Source organism: Carex rostrata, chromosome 3, assembly GCF_964058835.1.
Source record: "Carex rostrata chromosome 3, lpCarRost1.2, whole genome shotgun sequence".
Lineage (NCBI taxonomy): Eukaryota > Viridiplantae > Streptophyta > Magnoliopsida > Poales > Cyperaceae > Carex > Carex rostrata.
In genome coordinates this window covers 2482293-2500785 of record NC_135920.1, presented here as the reverse complement: position 1 = coordinate 2500785, position 18493 = coordinate 2482293, and the positions used below count along the sequence as shown (strand labels likewise).

General features: G+C 33.9%; 2 protein-coding genes and 1 long non-coding RNA gene across 4 annotated transcripts in view; all 3 read right to left on the bottom strand.

The window, feature by feature from the left end:
- Positions 1–18493, bottom strand: part of LOC144552209 (uncharacterized) — an 85348-nt gene that overhangs the window by 59427 nt on the left and 7428 nt on the right. The window lies entirely within an intron of this gene.
- On the bottom strand, positions 851–4411 carry LOC144552201 (transport inhibitor response 1-like protein Os04g0395600). 2 transcript variants are annotated; one of them, XM_078300346.1, is made up of 4 exons: positions 3222–4411; positions 2377–2872; positions 1211–2050; positions 851–1119 (listed from the first exon to the last, which is right to left on the bottom strand). In XM_078300346.1, the coding sequence occupies exons 1-3, from the start codon at positions 3689–3691 to the stop codon at positions 1220–1222; spliced, it is 1797 nt and encodes a 598-aa protein (XP_078156472.1). In that variant the 5' UTR covers positions 3692–4411; the 3' UTR covers positions 851–1119; positions 1211–1219. The 2 variants fall into 2 exon arrangements, with proteins under 2 accessions (XP_078156472.1, XP_078156470.1); XM_078300344.1 differs by having other exon boundaries at positions 851–1106.
- LOC144552196 (uncharacterized) lies at positions 14003–16613 on the bottom strand. Its single transcript, XM_078300337.1, has 2 exons — positions 15814–16613; positions 14003–14233 (listed from the first exon to the last, which is right to left on the bottom strand). Exon 1 carries the CDS (start codon positions 16473–16475, stop codon positions 15840–15842), a length of 636 nt encoding a protein of 211 aa, XP_078156463.1. The 5' UTR covers positions 16476–16613; the 3' UTR covers positions 14003–14233; positions 15814–15839.

Genomic DNA, 18493 nt, shown 5'->3' with positions numbered 1-18493 from the left:
TTATTCTCTCCAGTTTAACAAAAAAAACTGGACGGATCCAATTGATTCCACCAGACAAGAACTGCTTGGTTCAGTTGGTTTCAATTGGTGGTGTAAACGGACCGGACCAGACCAGACCGTGTTTGTTCACTGGTTAAAAGCTGGTCTTGGTTATCAATTAGATTCATAATAATCTGTGTTAATATTTCCAATCCATGATTAATTTATCACTAATTGAAACACAATTTTATATGTCCTTCATAATTAAAAAAAATACAAATAGAAGATATTAGATATAGCATACTCTGACTTGTAATAACATATAATAAGTTATAATTTAAAAAAAATTGAAATATAACGAAATAACGCACTATTTATAATAAAATAAAAATCTAAGAACAAATATACTGATCCCACTCTTTGTTCTTCTTTTATCAATCTGTTTTAGAAAAATACTTTTTAGCTGTATCCAAAAATATTATGTTAATTTATCAAATTTCAATAGGTACATAACAAACCAAAATTTCAATCCCGAATTTTCATGATTACAATCCAATAGGAAATTTCAAATTTCAATAGGATTGGATATTACATGACCAAGATTGAATATTCCCAAAGAACAAATAACATAATTTAATCATAAATAAAATATCATATGTTGAATTGATTTATACAAAATATCGCAAGTCTCAGCATACTATTCCAATTTTTACCAGACATGATCTAGTTGTAATGTACAGTTAAAGGAAATTACATCATTTAAAATCTCAAGCTTGATCTATAAAGAACACAGGTTTTAACATTTCTTTTCTCTGTTCAATTTAGCAAGGAGACAAAAAAAAAAAAAAAGTAGCAAGTTTTCAACAGCTGCTAAAAAAAATGCTACTGAACATAAACATCATACATTGGTTTAAACTACAAATGATTAGTGACATAAGAAATAATCCATTTAAACCATGGGTACCCCCAAATACAGTCCAGACTTCAATTACAAATACAACAACAGAGCTAGAAAATTCCAAAAAAAAGAAAGAAAAAAATGGAAAAAAAAATAATATAACAAAGAGAAACTACATCTTCTGGTGGGTTCCAACTCACTGGCCGCCGCATCCCCTAACACCACCGATCTACAAAGCAACTCTAATCAAATATTTGTCACAAGTTGTGGGAGAATAAGAAAAAATAAATAAAGAAAGAAAGCCGCAAAAAATATATATATATATATTCTTACCTCTATCTTTTACAGTGTCCATACAAAATCAGGAGCGTCGCTCCTGGGGCCCCCAACGGTACGGTACACATACAACTTCTCAACCTTCCTCTCATCATTGCCATTATTTAAATTTTTATTGTTACCATTGGTGATAACATCAACAACACCATTATTGAGGTTTTCTTCCATCTCAGCATCCCTCTCATTAATTAACTCTACATTCAACCTTGGCATTTTGGCCGCAAGTGCCTTACAACCCCTCAAGGAAACATCACACGATGACATCCAAAGGGATCGCATTGTCTCATACTTAGTCACATCAGCCAATAGTGCTGCATCACCAAAGGGGCAATCCCTAATTTCCAATTTTCTCAGATTCTTACACCCATTTAGGATATACATCATTCCCTGGTCGGTATCTCCTGCAAATGCAATTGACAGCATTTCCAGGGCTTTCGCGTATTTTCCAATATAGTAAAAAACTTGGTCAGTTAGAAGGCCAGAGATGGAGAAGCGCCTTAGGTTTTTGCAAGTTTTGACAACAGCGCCAAACCCCTCGTCTAAAGGTTCATTGGTTACTGGGTCCGGTTTGCGGGGCTCAAGGATACAGAGGCGGAATCGGGTGAAGTTTGGGCAGTTTTTAGAGACAGTTATCAGGGCAGAATTGGTCATGCTGTGGCAGAAGTAGAGGAGGGAGTTTAGTTTAGGGCAGCCAGAGGAGATAGCAACCAGCCCCTCTTCAGTAACAGTGGCAGGACCCCCGGCGAACGGCTCAGAAGGAAATACACGTAATTCTTGTAACTCTTTACACGCTGAAGCCACCACAGCTAGGCCTTTGTCACCAATTGAGTCCAGTACCTGCAAGATTTTTGAAGCTTAGACTTTGATCAAATGGGTTTATAACATTATACACAACTAATTTTTTGCCTATGGTGTTGTTCTGTCAGCAAAAATTTGGTTGGTCATCCATAATCAGATTCACACAAGTTGGAACAACATTTCTGTAACTAAATATCAACTAAAATTCAATCTACCCAATATGGCAGCATCTTTATACTGGTTAGCAACATGACATAAACAAGACCAAGGACAGACCAAACATAACAATCAGTCCAAACCAATAATTAAAAGACAACAGAACCAAAGAAAAGGAAATCCTATGAAAGTCAAAGAAAAGAACTAACCCAGAGGCGCTGAAGCTTCACGCAATGCTGAATCAGGTTGACAAAATCCTGTCCCTGCACAGTTGGTGCATAACTGAGGTTCAAGCCTGTCAAATTGGCGCAGACTGGGTACACAGCCAGCAGACACAAAGGAGAGACATCCCAAAATCCCGACAAGCTCTTCAGCTTCTTACACTTCTGTAACGCACTTGCGAGGGAGATATAAGCCTCCGAAAAGTGATCTGCGATGAGTGAACCTGTCCCCAAGTCCTCCAAATTAGGGCACTGGTTTATAATCTTTGCTAGGGTTTCGACAGGTATAGCACGGTTTAGTCTGATGGACTTCAAATTGGGACATCGGCAAACAAGGCGCTCAAGGGATTTTACATTGATCTCCCCTTTTAAGCATGCGAAATTGAGAGAGACGAGGGAAGTGCATGAGTCGAGGAAGCTATTCAGCCACCGAGGCCCACGGTCCTCTATCTCATTTTCCTGTAAATCTAGCTCCCGGATTGACCTGAGAAAGTGAGAGAGAACGTTAATGGTGACTGCTAAAGTAAATTACCAAAGGGAAGCAGTTTCTCTTCCAGTTGAATATAGTTACATTGTATGCGGAAATAAGAAGTATCTATACGTGTAAATTGTAGATTATGTGGATATTAACAACATAAGCCAGTCAAAAGTAATGCCCCTGTCCAACATTATCTAAAATGTGTTCTATCTCATACAATATATATTAATATGTGCTAAAGATAGTAACCATTACAATATGCAGAAACACCATGGCCTACTACTAGTGTGCACAGATTCAGTATATATCAACAAAAAAATTGAAAAAAAGAGTAGAAAACACATATCACACTAACTTGCAATTGCGTGCAACTGAAGCCAGCCCATCAGTGCTGAATCCGTCACAACTAACCAAAACAAGCGCTTTAAAATTTGGAAAGGCATGCGCCAAAAGCTCCAAGCTTTCATCAGAAACCACCATCCTCTTCATACGCAACTCCTCCAAATTGGGGCAGCTGCGTGCCATGGCCTCGATCCAGGGACCAGCTAACCCACCCCAGTCGGGTGGGACCAGGTCGAAATCAGCAAAATGCGGCTTCCCCTTCAGTGAAAGGGCACGGATTCCAGGGAAACGGGCTGCAGCCTGATCTGGTCTGACAGCATAACAATTTCCAACAAACACCTCACGGCGACTCAATCGTTCAATCTTGTACCACGCCTTGCATACTGTTGACACAGTGTTGCGGTCGTGGTGGGAGGTGAGGAAGCTGAAAATGTGTTCAATAACTTCCTCTGGGAAGTAGAACATGGCTGATTGAACTTTCATGGTGAGATAGTCGCAGTTAGGGTTTCTGATTTAGAGGTAGACGTGGTTCTCTCATGGGAATTAATGCTAGGGTTTTGGAGAAGTGCTCAGTGAAGGTAAAGATTGTGGCCTTGAGCTGCCAAAGAGCTCATCCTTTAGATCTTGACTTGGGGTGGGGTTAGGGTTTGATTGGAACTCGTCTAATAGTAATTTTCTACGATAAGTAGGAAGAAACACAAGGAAATTGTGGCGGAAAGCTAAAACAGTCCCAAATCTACCGTAAATAAAAACAAAAATCAGATCTTTGAACTAACACTCAGCTCATTTCAGCAGATCTGAGCAAATTAACCAGATCTGTACCCGCCCAACTACTCTAAATAGCAACTAGAAGATTTTTCCTCGTGTTAGAGGGCAATCCGCTGACAAAAAGGCTCCATCAGACACGGACCTAGTGAAACTGTGAAAGTAAGTAAATCATACACAAATCACATGGCAGAAAGATACAAAGATATGCGGAAGGAAAGCTTCAAACTTGAGGGAAAACAGATCTAGCTCGGACCTCGACAGAGTAGGAAAAATGGCGAAAGTAAGAGTATGTAGAGTTTAAGAGCACAAATCGTCGCCAATTTCTTCTCTCTCTCTCTCTCTCTTCCCCACTCTTTCTTTCTGTGTGTGGTCTCTTCAACCCTCCATTGCTTAACCAGTTTTCTTTTCTCTATCCTGCTTCTGACATTGGATGTTTTTCAGTTATACCCTTTGGATATTACTAATTATATTTTTAGTACAGAGTAAAAAGTTGGCTTACGCATGCATTCTATATTTCTATTGTTCATTTCTTCTTTAGATTGACATTCTCTTCAGATGTAAAATGAGAATAAAAAGCCAACACTGTCATATTTAAATAAATTAGTTGTGCTTTCATACTATAAATATTCATTTAGTGTTATTTCGTAAATAAAAATATATAAATAATTAAATATGTATATTGCATGCTATGGAATTGTGATATTCTTCATAATTGGAAAGGAAAAGTGTATTCGGAAGAACCAATGAAGACTATAAAGTTTTCAACTTTTTCGAGGTTAGTGTGCAAATATTCCTTTGCTTGCGACTGTCAGTTGCATGTTTGAACCATCGGATACTTGCCTACGCTTGATCCGCTCTCCACGTGTCCAAATCTGACGGTCCATAACAAATGATACAACTACATTTCGATTTGTCTAAAATTAATAAATTTGCAAATAGGTTAACTTGTGAAAGAAATTAATTGAAATTTTAACTACACAAGAGAAGTTAGCATTCAAGCAAGAAAAACAAAATGTAGCACATGCTAAAATTATTACTTCAAGAATAAAGCAAAATTGAACTTTATCTGCAATCAAAAATTGGTCATTGTGTTCCTCTCAAATGCATAACTTTTTGTTCATTTCCAACTCACTAAATTATGGTATTTTTTTTTCTTTTTAATAAAAGCTATGTTTATTATCATTGCTAGTAAAATAATAAATTATTGTGTTAAAAAAAACATTATGTCTATGTCAATAAATAGAACATTCAAGGCAATAGGAAATTATTTTTCCACATTAGCAAAACAAATTCAATGATTCAATTGTTTTCTAGTATATTCACTGGAGACGCCAGTGAGGACTTAAATGGAGAAACTTGGAAGCATAGCAATAAATGGGTGATGAACGGCCATGATTGGGTTGACGGTGGGATGATTTGAGAACGGACGGCTGCAGAGATGAGGAGTGACGTCACAGGTGTACCAGCCCTAGCAGCGATCCGGTTATTAACTGAAGCCGTTTACGGACACGTGGTAATGTTTACGTCATCATTCTAAATGGACGGTTAGAGATGAACGATAAAGTGAGTAGAGTGATTCGAGGATAAGTGGACCCCTGTTTTGTCGCGTAGCTTTAGTTAAGATTGTACATAGCTTGCATTTATTTCTTTTCTTCTCCTTTAGGAAAATTGATTCCGATCTACCTGTTTCGTGTACGGTACAAAATCTCCCAACTTAAAACTTAAAAGAGCGTTAATATTGTCACATGTGATTATAACTTCCAATTAGAAATCTTGTACAGATCTCAAAAAGTTGTATAACATTGTGTTGTATCCGTTCGATTTAAATTAGACGGTCCACATTTTTTTTCTTTAGTTATTCTAGCATCACAACTGTGGTACCAAAAATCCGAATCGGCTGAAATACTCAAGTCGGATTTCAGGATCCAAAATTCTCTCCATGTCTCTATCTCTCTCCTCTCTGCTCTTTCTCTCTCTTCAAAGACTTGAGGAAAGAGATAGAGACAGGGAGAGGATTTATGGATCCTGAAATCCGATCGAGAATTTCAGCATATCTCAATTCTAGTATTAAATATGGATTTTTAAAGATCATTTTTCACACAAAAATACTGTACCATTGATCAAGTAATATATTGTCGATTTTTTTTTAAATTAGAATCAAATTTAAATATTTCAACTAAATAAGCACACTGAATTTCGTTTTTATGAAAAATAGCTCCACCGATTATGGAGGCAGTTTACAATGGAGACAGTAAATATGATGTAGCAAATGCATTTCTGCTATCAGTGGAGCTGCTTTTCATAAAAATTAAATCCAGCATGCTTGTTTCATTGGAATATTTAAATTTGATGCTATTTAAAAAAAAATCTCAATTGTCTGCTGTATATATATTTTTTTTTTCTATGATAATGTTATTGATCAATTTGATAGAGCAATTTTCAACGAAATTAATTTTAATATCTCAATATACCATGTTTGCTTCGATTAAAGTGCAAGTAACAAGAACCGCGAGCTCAATACAGTGACACGAGTGTTTCTTCAGAAAGACACAGATTTAATTTTTAAAAATAGTATTTAAAAAATGCCGAAGTGTACTAAATTTTTTTAATAAAAAAAATATAAGCAATAAATACATAAATGTGAGACAAATTTTATTCAAAATCAGACCAATGTCGTCCGATCTACATTACGAATTTAAGATTCATACGAACATATTTAAAATTTAATAAATTTAAACAGTCCTATTGAACAAGATTTTAAACACAACTGAATAGTGTTAGTCAAAAACATTTTAAAATTCCAAGTGCGATGACATTAATTACTTGAAACTATAGCCTCTGTATCTATAAATACAGTCAAAACTGTATCTTTTTAAATCGAATATATTACTCAAAACATTATTTCGTGTGGACCACGGACATGTAGTCCAATTATTTTTTTTCTTATTCAAGTACAATCTAATTTAATTTCTTGAACACAGAGATAGAAAAAAAAAAAAAAAAAAAACCTCTGCGTTCAGAGAACATGTTCGGTTGTCACGGATTTATGTAGAATGGAATTTTAATGATACATGAACTTATAATTTAATTTACAAAAATCATTATCATGAGAATGTACTGAAATGAATATTTGACTGTACGAAAATAATCATGGAAAATCAAAATTTTCTTTTGAAAATGTATAATAGTCAATATAATTAAATAAAAGGGATCAGACAATAACATAACAATAATATTATATTTCATAACTAGAATTTTGTTCGTAATCTGTTATCTAATCACTGAAAAAAATCGACTAAAAATTAAATTAGAAAATTAATTATTATAGTGATTAACAACAAATATGAATAAAGACAATGGAAACAATGCGGAAATTACCAAATGACAGAGACGGTATTCGTAGGAAAAAGGTTAATTAGGTATGACAGAATTTTATTTCTCCCACATTTGTAAAAATTCAAAACTCACACGCAAGAGAAATAAAGTTTCCAGCTTTGGAAAATTTCAATCACAATAACAAATAATTTTATTATTCAAATTTGGCAGCACGCAACCTGCCAATTCTTTGTTACTGAGCTGGATCGAATGAGCTCGCGAGCTAATGAGTTGGCTCACTGGGTCTGACTGAATCTTGTTTTAAAAAAAAAAAAAAAAATCGCTAACAAACGAGTCAGATGCGAATCACGATCAGACCACGAGCTACGAACTTTTTTACCACCGCTAAAACCGCCGTTAGCGGTAAAAAAATAAATGTTATATTTACATTATTTTATTATGGTGCAACTAATCAGCACAAGCAGCGAACTATTTGGGAACATAATTAATACCAAGTACCAACGCGCTAGTAATATGATTACCGCTACTATATATGACTTTAAATATAGTCTTTTTTAAAGGCCAGCCGTAACATAATTGGCATGTATAAAGAGAATGAGGCTAGAATAATACACATTTTATGCTATGAAATTATAATTTATTTTTAAAGTTCAACTATCGGTTCAAACCGTTAAACATAATCTCCACATGAAAAAAATGTAGTTGAAGTCAAAATTTCATTTATTTTAATAAAAAAATACTATTAGTTTTGAGTTGAAGTCAAAATTTCATTTTTTTTAATAAAAAATACTATTATTTTTGAATAGTTTAAAAAATACAAAATTTTATCACTAAATACATTTTCATATGAAGATCATATTTAACGGTTCGGATTAACCGTTTAAACATTAATAATTGAGATATGCAGGAGTGGACCCACACACAGTCAGAGAGGGGCAGCTTCCCTCCTCTGGATTTTGAAATTCAGTAGAAAAATATGAGCCTGGTATCACTTTGCCCTTCTCTGGACTAAAAAGCTCACTAGGCAAGTCCAAAAGCACGATTGATGAGAAACTTTGTTATTTTTATAGAAATTTACGGATTCGGACCAACTTTGTTGCTTTATAATATGTAAAATGATTTTATTTTGTTGCTTTTTTTATTGTAAGAGTATACTATTTTTATTGTTTCTTATTATGTTGATTGTTTTTTTATCTAGTATCCGATTAGTTAGTGGGTTTGAATTCGACAAGTTATTTTGATCCGATTCATGCCCCTTCCTGACAGAAATCCTGCGTTCGCCTTTGAAGATATGAGTATAGATTTTGATCCAATTCATAATATGCATATTATCACAGTCTCAGTCCATATATAAACTCATCTATTTACTCGCAATTATTAAGAAAGTAAATGATTAATTAAAATCACCTAAATAAATGTCACTTTAGTCGTTTAAGCACATCACTAGTGAATATGTAAATAATGACTTGGTCTTCCTCCTAAAAAAGTTTTATTGCTTCACGTAACGGAATTACTTGAAAGGAAGTGATCTCTACTTGATTAAAAATGTCTTCTTGGATTACTAAGTTCGCCGCAAATTAAGAAAAGTTTTCTGAAAAGTATTATAATATGATAAGCATTTACTATACGATTAATTTATGCTGACATTTTTTTAGAGATAAAATTAAGATTAAGTTTGGTATTAATAAGGAGTATGGCTAATATAACATCAGTGTCATTTCAGTCTATATAACACCAACTTCAAAAACCTATTAAATCAAGTTCAAATGGTGAATTCAAACCGTTCAAACCAATTTACTTTATGAGTGATGCGTTTACATACAAACTTTTTATATTTTCAAGTTATTTTAGTGTCAAATCAAGCGGCAAAAAAATTGAAAAATGAATGTATTAAAATTAACTTAAAAACTCAAACATTTGACCGCTTGACCTGATATCAAATAAACTCAAAAATTTATAAATTTTACATGTAAATGCACAACTAATGAAGTAGATTGGTTTGAACGGTTTGGATTCACCATTTGAACTCGATTTGATAGGTTTTGGAGTTGGTGTTATATATACTGAAATGACACTGGTGTTATATTAGCCATATTCATTAATAAGGGATCATTCGGTCGGATTTCAAATTTTTAAGAGAACAAAATAGATTAATAGAAAAAATAATTATTCAACAATAAAAAATAGATCAACATATTTTCATACAAATGTAGAGCTCATTCTTTAATTACATACCTATGATATTTGCTTTTATATGTACGTATCAATTTCTCTTTTGTTATGTTGCATGACGGGAAAAAAGAAAAAAAAATAGATCAATATATTTTTATACAAATGTAGAGCTCATTCTATAATTATACCTATGATATTTGTTTTTATATGTACGTACCAATTTCTCTTTTGTTATGTTGCTTGACGGGAAAAAAAAATCATCAAAATAAGTTGTATTATTTATTGTTGTCACATATTTTGTTAATATATTATGCCTCAGTTAGTTATTATAAGTGTTATTCTTCTTTTTCTATGATTTATATATGTATTTTTGTACCTAAAATAGAGAATATACTATGTTTGCTTAAATGAAATCATTACACGACAAATAACATTCCTTATATGAAAAAAATGGAAAGAAATCATTACATGACAAATAACATTCCTTATATGAAAAAAATGGAAAGAAATAGAGGCATAACCAATCAATCACTAATCAATCTAAAAATTCCTTAAATGACATTTAAAAAATGAAAAGAAATCATGACAATAAAAGGACTAAATAAACTTGTGGGGAGTACGTGTAAGGAGTATGTATCTAAATAAATTTAGACTTCTACACGTAAAAAAATACATAGAATAAAAAGAAGGCATGCTATTTGATTGGAGGGCTAATATTCAATCCAAAATTTCATCTTTTAATCACAGTAGTTGGCAGATCAGGACATCTACATGCTTAATATAAGAATAGATATTATTGTTATTATTTCGTATTATTATATTCGTTATTATTATTGTTTTTTTTAATAGAAAACTCGATATAATTTATTTAACATTAAAAATTGATTTAGGAAATGACCCCAAGTTATTTTGTCTATGGATATGTGGTTCAGCACAACCAGCAAATCTCAGCCTGGGAAGTTCTTGCATGGCTAACAGTCTTTAAAAGTTATAAATGGTACTGGTCCTTTGAAGTTTCAAGTTCTCTCTCTTAAAATGCTCCTATCAACACAAGAGTACTGGCAGATCAGGCCATGCATGCTGTGCAGATGTGGAGGAAGCATTGTTGACTCAAAGGAAGCATATATGGGTTCAGATGTTAATTTTTCTCAAGTTTTACTTATTGTATAAAGTCTTTTAAATTCTGACAAATGATCTGATGTAATTGGTCTGATAGCCACTATCAAAATTTCAAAAAAAAACACACACACACTAGACAAAACCCTCAAGGGAACAGATCAAATTCAGTTCGATATCCAGCCTGAATTGTTTAATTTGCGTTAAAATTAGTGTAAAATTACAATTATAAACCGTCTCAAAAATTTAATCTACGTGTTCGTATATCGATGCTAGTCAAACAGTCCATATCAAATATTGAATCAAATTTGATGTGATGTCTATCGGACCTCTTGGCTCCGCAAGGCTAATGCAAAACAAGGCATTTTTGAATTATCCATTACAACAACACCAAAATTACTGAATGGTGAGACATAAACTTGTACTTGCAACCAGAGGCAAAGTTACATTAAAGAAATGGGGGTTAGTTGACCCCCATTTATTTTGAAATTTTTTTTTACTTGTACACAATTTTCTATATAGTATAGGATAAAATGATATAGATACAATAATATTCATCCCCATTTGCAGTATGGAAATTTTATATGACTAACTCGCATTCATGTTTGACCCCCATAACTTGAAAGTCTGGCTCCACCCCTGCTTGCGACTATACTTCATCTTTGGATATGAATAAATTAAGATGGCAGGGATTGAAATGCTAAATTACCTAGAACCTAGGACAAAAACTTTAAAATCGCCAAGGACCTGGAAAAAAGTGGTTATTTTAAGAACCACTTGTGAAATTTTATTCTGAAAAACACCAAAGGAGAAGAGAAAGCATGTGCTTAGAATAAACAATCAACAATGATAGCAGAAAAAGCATCTTTTAGTTGGTAGGCCTTACTGCCCTTTGGAGGCCTTAAAAGGGTACATACATATTTCTTAGCCTACCCTTGGATTTCCATGCTTGAGTCAGCATCCGACCGTCGATCCATCGATCGATCGTTTGACAAATCGGTGGATGGACGGTGTTCTAACCTTCCATGCAATCTCATGTTTGTTCGAGACCGTCCGTTTGGGTGATCAAAATTGTTAGATAGTTAAAAATATAATTGTTAGATGACTTAGATCATTAAAGAGATGATGCTTTTTTCTAATATTGTATTATGGATTAGTAGGCATCCAAGATTGATTGACATGTGAACATGGAATAGTGAATTGGGAAATTAAATTAAGGTTTTGAGGGACTTGGTGGAGAGCCACCATAAAAGCTTTAGTTGGCATTTATTAATTTATTTGTGTGCATTAGCATTAGCATTTATCAACTAACCTGAGGTGAGATACTACTGTAGGGTTCCAAAAGATGGAATATGCAATGAAGCCATCATCTCATATGAAATTTTTCTTGGATCAAGCCATGCTTAACTTTATAATTATGTATTAGATTCTCAATCTTTCAGAAGTCAAGAAGATTCCCTTTTATTAAAGGCCTCAAGAGAAAATAATGCTTTACCAGCTAGCTGCTTGTCTATTTGGCCCAAATAACTTTTCTATAACCATCCCTTGTTTTTTTTGCGTAATTTATATCACTTTGACACGTGGCAACATTAGATTGGCTGTCTCCGTTTTAAAGTCTAAAGACTTCATATATTCCCCTAATTCATTCAACCACGTCTCGACACGTATAGCCCAGATTCAACCATTTGAAAGATGCACACTGGTTAGTACTGTTGGATTTGCAATCAACCGAAAGTCAACGAACTAGCAATATATATATATATATATATATATATATATATATATATATATATATAGAGTTAGGCTGGGTGCTATGGATAGCATAGTGGCCTCTATGCTACGGCTCAATATTCGAGTTTTCAAAATCCAAACGGTCGATCCGAACCGTTCATCTTATTCTCCATATTAATATCTGCTTGGAGACCAAATTTTATAATTTTCTGAATTTTTTTACTATTTATTAAGCCACTTTGAAAATCGCTAATCCAACAGTTTTACTGTTTTGTGCAGCCACCGTTGGATCAACAATTTTGTAAAATACTTAATAAATAGTAAAAAAATTCAGAAAAATGTAAAATTTGGTCTCCAAGCAGATATTAATATGGAGAATAAGAACGGTTCGGATCGACCGTTTGGATTTTGAAAACTCGAATATTGAGCCGTAGCATAGAGGCCACTATGCTATCCATAGCACCCAGCCTAACTCTATATATATATATATATATATATATATATATATATATATATATATATATATATATATATATATATATATATATATATATAAAGAGAGAGAGAGAGAGAGAGAGAGAGAGAGAGATGGGCTATGGTGCATTGCAATGCATGGAGGGGTTTGTGCATTGGACCATAAATCTAAAATTCAAAATCCAAATGGCCAATCCAAACCGTTCATCTTGTTCTCCATATTAATATGTGCTTGGAGACCAAATTTTACATTTTTCTGATTTTTTTTACTATTAATTAAGTATTTTACAAATTTTTTGATCCAACGGTGGCTGCTGATTTTACTGTTTTGTTAAGCCACCGTTGGATCAACAATATTGTACAATACTTAATAAATAGTAAAAAAAATTCAGAAAAATGTAAAATTTGGTCTCCAAGTACATATTAATATGGAGAACAAGATGAATGGTTTGAATCGGTCATTTGGATTTTGAATTTTAAATTTATGGTCCAATGCACAAACCCCTCAATGCATTGCAATGCACCATAGCCCATCTATATATATATATATATGTTCGAAGATTATAGTAATTCACCAGGCAGGGTTTCATCTGTGTAAATGTCCGAGGAAGTTAACTTAATTTTTGGGTTTTGGATCGGGACCGTCCGATTCGAATCTATCGCTCGAGATTGCTTCGCGATTCGAATTCATCTCTTGGGATGTGTGCGCTCCACTTCGAATAGATTATCACGGATTCAAATCGGACGGTCCCGATCCAAAACCCAAAAATTGGGTTACTTCACTGGATCTGAACTGGGAAGTTAAAACTTGCAGAGTGATATATCATTTATTTTCAAAATTAGAGGGATTCAGATCTAGATACTACATTTACTTTAGTAATCTTTCGGGAATAATAATAAGGTTCTGATGGATAGATAATTATATCTTCTTAGGAAGCTGGGCCTATACCATGATGAGTTTTGAATTCATAGATTTCTTGACTTTGTTTCTTAATATTTTCTCATCAATCTTTATACTACTACAAATATTTTCTGACCGGTAGTAAGTAAAATTATATTACTATAGTAAAAAGTTTTGTAATCAGCAGAAGCAGGTCCACTTGATCATTTTATTAGGCAAGTGAAACCAAATGTAGAGCAAGACTAGCAAAAATGTCCAAATACAAAAGAAATACGAGTTTTCAACATCAATGGTTGATATTTACTAAATATTCCAAGGAATAATTCAGTCGTATAAAAAGGATAAAATAAATTAAATCATTAATGAAATTCACGAGCATCCATACCAAAATTATGCATATGTTTACAAGCTAAAAAACAGAAAACTCAATAGCAGCCTAGCTGCATCCTTTACACTAAGAAGAAAGTTTTTTGAGAAGGCGCTCTCTTCGAGCTTCTAGGAAAAATAAGGGTTCTATAGCCGCTTTCCTGCACAAAGGATAAAAGAAAAAAGAAAAAAACTGCTCAGTGAAACTAAGCTTTTCTTGTTCTCACTTGTATGATACCAAACAACCCCTGTAAGGCTACAGCAAGTAGTTTATGTAAGCTTAACCTAAACTCAGGTCCAGCTCGGAAGTCACAAGTCACAATTATTTGTCGATTTGCTTAAATAAAGAGAACATTATCGAGAGAAATACAATTACCAGAACCAAACAGATGCCAGCACTACTTGAAATAGATTTTGTTTTCTCAAATGAAAATCTAAATAGGACAACAACGTGACAGACTTTGTAAAGAACAACAACGCCATTATGTGATATGAACCGTCCAATCTAAATCAGGAGTCTAATCAACTCCCTTTCATAATATGAGGTTTTGATACATTTCAAGATGTCAGATTTTAAAATGGAAGGCTCCATGTAAAGACTGCATTTCCATCTTTCGGTTGTTTTTCCCATTACAAATGAAGAATATGGCGTTATCATTTACATACCACAAAGAATATAAGAAAGTTTATAGTTTAACAATCTATTTATCTTTTATTTTAAGAAATTGAACAAACTGTAAAATATAATGCACATAGATTCCTTGATTTCCTCGAGTGGGATCAGGAGATGAAGAATGCAGATGTGTTAAAAAATTGAAGAAGAAAAATGAAAACGAAAAGGATATGGATTCAAAAGCAATTGTGAATAAAACACAAGTGCCCCGGATAAAAAAACAGTACAATAGGATGTATTAGTACCGAAATTTAAAAAAAAAAAAACTATCAGCAAATAGCTGCTATTAGGTTAGAGGGGCCTTTTCTGCAAATTTTCAGAGCATTCGGGTTGGTTTGCAACATAAGCATGATCTAGGACATACCTACAAATATAATTTTAACTCATTATATCCGTTTTCATTGTTTATTTTCCTCTTTTGTGGGTTGGAGTAGACCACAAATAACAACAACTTTGAATTTATGTTATTTCTCCCATTACTCAGAATACAAGTAAGGCTTAAATTTGTTGGTTCTCAAAACTTCTTTTAATTGATATAGTGTGGACACCAACCGTTCTAAACAAACTGATCCGTGCTCAATATCATTTGATTTAATTTTCTTCAGCACATCAATGCATAAATGCTCACTCAAGTCAACCTAAAATCTAAAAAATGATGCACACATTAAATGTAGCATATTTCACCCTAAGAAACTCAAACTGGTACTGGTATCTATATACCATTCTGTGCACCTTCATGCAAAAAGTTAGAGGCCAACTAAGGTTTGAAAATTGATGCCTAAACCTAAAGTACCACAAATAGCACCATATGAAAGGTACCAAAACTCTGACATTTAGCCAAAACTGCAGAATGTTCTTAGATAGAAGATTAACTAGGCTATTATAGGGTGCTTCATTACAAAATTAGGATCAGCATAAGCCAAAGTGGGATGAACAATTAATCAGAATCTTAATTGCATAATTGAGTGGTGCTGATGCTAAATCAGATCAAGCTAAGGTCTAATTGCAGCGAGTGGTAAGACCGGTACAACACTAACTAAATTGCTGCATTAGAACAAAAACTATTACCTCAATTAGAGGATTTGCTTACTCTCCTACTCACTCTCACTATCATCGTCATCAACAGTAACACCATCATCACTGGCATCATCATCGTCGTCATCCTCATCATCATCCTGATCTGGTGGAACAAGATAAGCCCCAGGGACAGGTGGGGCCCAGCGTCTGGTCCTACTTGGCAAGATATTATTCAAATCAACCTCCATTAACGGGTCATCAGAGTAGTCGCTGTCTGATCCGCTGGCAACACCGGCCACATCACTGTCATCACTGCTATCTTCTTCTTCTTCCACCATAATCATCTTCCCTTTCCCCTTATCCACAAAAGCCTTTGAAACCGGGTTACGATTTTGGTCTAGTTCTTGCACAATCATCTTCCCTTTACCCTTATCCACTAAAACATCCGTATTATGGTCAAGGTTTTCATCTGGTTCCTTCTCCTCTTCCTTTGTTTTTCCTTTGTCAACTACCTTCTCCTTTTCCCCGTTTTCAGCTGACGGATCATGGCAAGGTCTAGCGTTTTGATCCTGGTCGAGGCGAGGGATCTTGGAGGCCCTCCTCGTATCGTCGGAACCGTCCAGCGGTGGAGAGTCCGGTTTGCGCTTTGAGATTTGTTGTACGGAGTCAGGATTGGGCTGTAGCGCTTGCGTTGCCCCGATTCCCTCCGACATTGTTAGGTTTTCGACAGAGAGCGCACGAAGATTGGAATTAGGGTTTAGTGATCATGCGGAGGAGATGGTTTCTTTCGCCTTTCGCCTGTGGCTGGAAGAGATATCTTACAATTAGGCCCTCGTAAAATAGCAGAATTTAAGTTCCATACTACTACGAAGGCTGTACCGCTGTATATTAGTTTGGCAATGCTTTTTTGAAAAATAGATCAGGCTCCGCTGACCCGGCCCAGATAGTTCAAGTTTTAATTTGGGCCTCTGTATATTTTATTCTTACCAAAATCAATTTGTCTCTATCAAGTTGGGCCTCTGTACATTTTTTTTTCCAATTTTATTCTTGTTGTTTAGATGTGTCTGTGTGTGTTGTGCTTGTGCTTGTGCCCGTGTGAATGTCATGTGGGAATATAGAGAGAATTTAAGCACAACATAAGTAGCGTAATTAAATTAGTACAATCTTGACATGTTATGAATAGGCACAACTAACATAAACAAATATGGTTGGTATCAGTGCGGAGGTAAGAAGAATTAATGGGTCAATTGACTCCATTTATTTTATTTTTTTGTATTTATACATGATTTTGTATGTAATTTAGAGTAAAACGTCACATTACAGTAAAATTGACCTCCATTCTATACACGCAAATCTGGCTCCGCCCCTAATTGGCATATATTATATGATACTGGACAATTCACTACTTGTTAAAAGCGAGCCAAAATATTTTCTTTGATGTTGGTCGACAATTAAATTATAGAAATCTAATGAATATTTTTTATAAATATATTAAATGTTATTATGGTTTTCAAGCAAGTCTAGTTATATCACCTTTTTTTTTGGAATTAAAATAAAATTTTGAATTGATAATGTACTAATTAATATACGTTCATTTTGGCTGTTGGTCAATCGGTTTACCCTTTTGCATTTTTCTTTTTCTGGTTTCTTACAAGAGGAGCTTTTAAACAATTGGGCAACACAGGAATAGTATTTGTAAAGTAACAACTAACAAGTAACCTACAAATTTTGGTGATTGAATTGACTTCACATGCGATTTCCAAGTTCGCGGGATTTCGTTTGAATCTCATCAAAAGATCTCACTTGAAAGTCATCAGTCATTCCAATCCGTTCTCTCTCTTTTTTTTTTTAAATCAAACAAATCAAACAAATCAAACATGAAGAGGAGGATATTCTTGGCGTAAATGATAAAGAGTTAATGTATCTGGACCGTCTGATCCATTTTAAGATCCGTGCGGATTATACCCACAGTAATATTAAAGTCCTTGAATTATAGGTTGTGGTCGGATTGATTCCGTTTAAAATCAAACAGCCGAGATGCATTAACTCAAAAGATTTTTGAGTTAATGCAGACGATGTTAACTCATATCAAATTCAATTCAGTGTCTATTAAAATTACAGGAGGTCTTCTTTGATATTCATGCCAGTTAAAAAAAAGGGTCCGAATTTATAACTTGCACCTCACGTACTTGGAATGATACAAATTCATATACAACCCACAACCTTAAGTTGAATATTATTGAAAAATTAAATGAAGTTGCAACAAAATAAAAAAAATTACAAAAGAGAGAGAATAATAACAAAAATTTTATTCTCTTATATTTGTGTTTATTATGTGTTGTATACAAGATTAGAAGACCTCTATTTATAGATTACAAATTATAAATGAAAAAATATCAAATACCAATAGATCATCATTTCAACTAAAATGAGATAGTCTCATGTACACGAATACACATTCACAAGAATAATACAACAAGCACAAACAATCACAATATAATTGATAACTAATCAAGTAAGGTAGATTTTACTAATTCATCAAGTTCTACAAGCCTTTGCCCCTAGAGAGGTAAACTAGCCTCTTATAAGTGAGTTAACATTCATGAAAACAAAGAGAAAGACATCTTAAATGATAGAAAATAAAGAAAAGAAAAGATAAAATCAATCTCTTGCTTCGTCTCTTGTCACTCCTCAATTCGTCGTCGATCCACCTTGATTTCGTGAGAGATTG

What these genes read in the sequence shown, in the direction of transcription:
- LOC144552201 (XM_078300346.1), bottom strand. Translation starts at nt 3,691, where the DNA reads ATGAAAGTTCAATCAGCCATGTTCTACTTCCCAGAGGAAGTTATTGAA. An exon ending in TCAGTTGCACGCAATTGCAA is followed by an intron (nt 2,873 to 3,221) that starts GTTAGTGTGATA and finishes TCACTTTCTCAG; the next exon opens with GTCAATCCGGGAGCTAGATT. An exon ending in TGAAGCTTCAGCGCCTCTGG is followed by an intron (nt 2,051 to 2,376) that starts GTTAGTTCTTTT and finishes AAAATCTTGCAG; the next exon opens with GTACTGGACTCAATTGGTGA.
- LOC144552196 (XM_078300337.1), bottom strand. Translation starts at nt 16,475, where the DNA reads ATGTCGGAGGGAATCGGGGCAACGCAAGCGCTACAGCCCAATCCTGAC.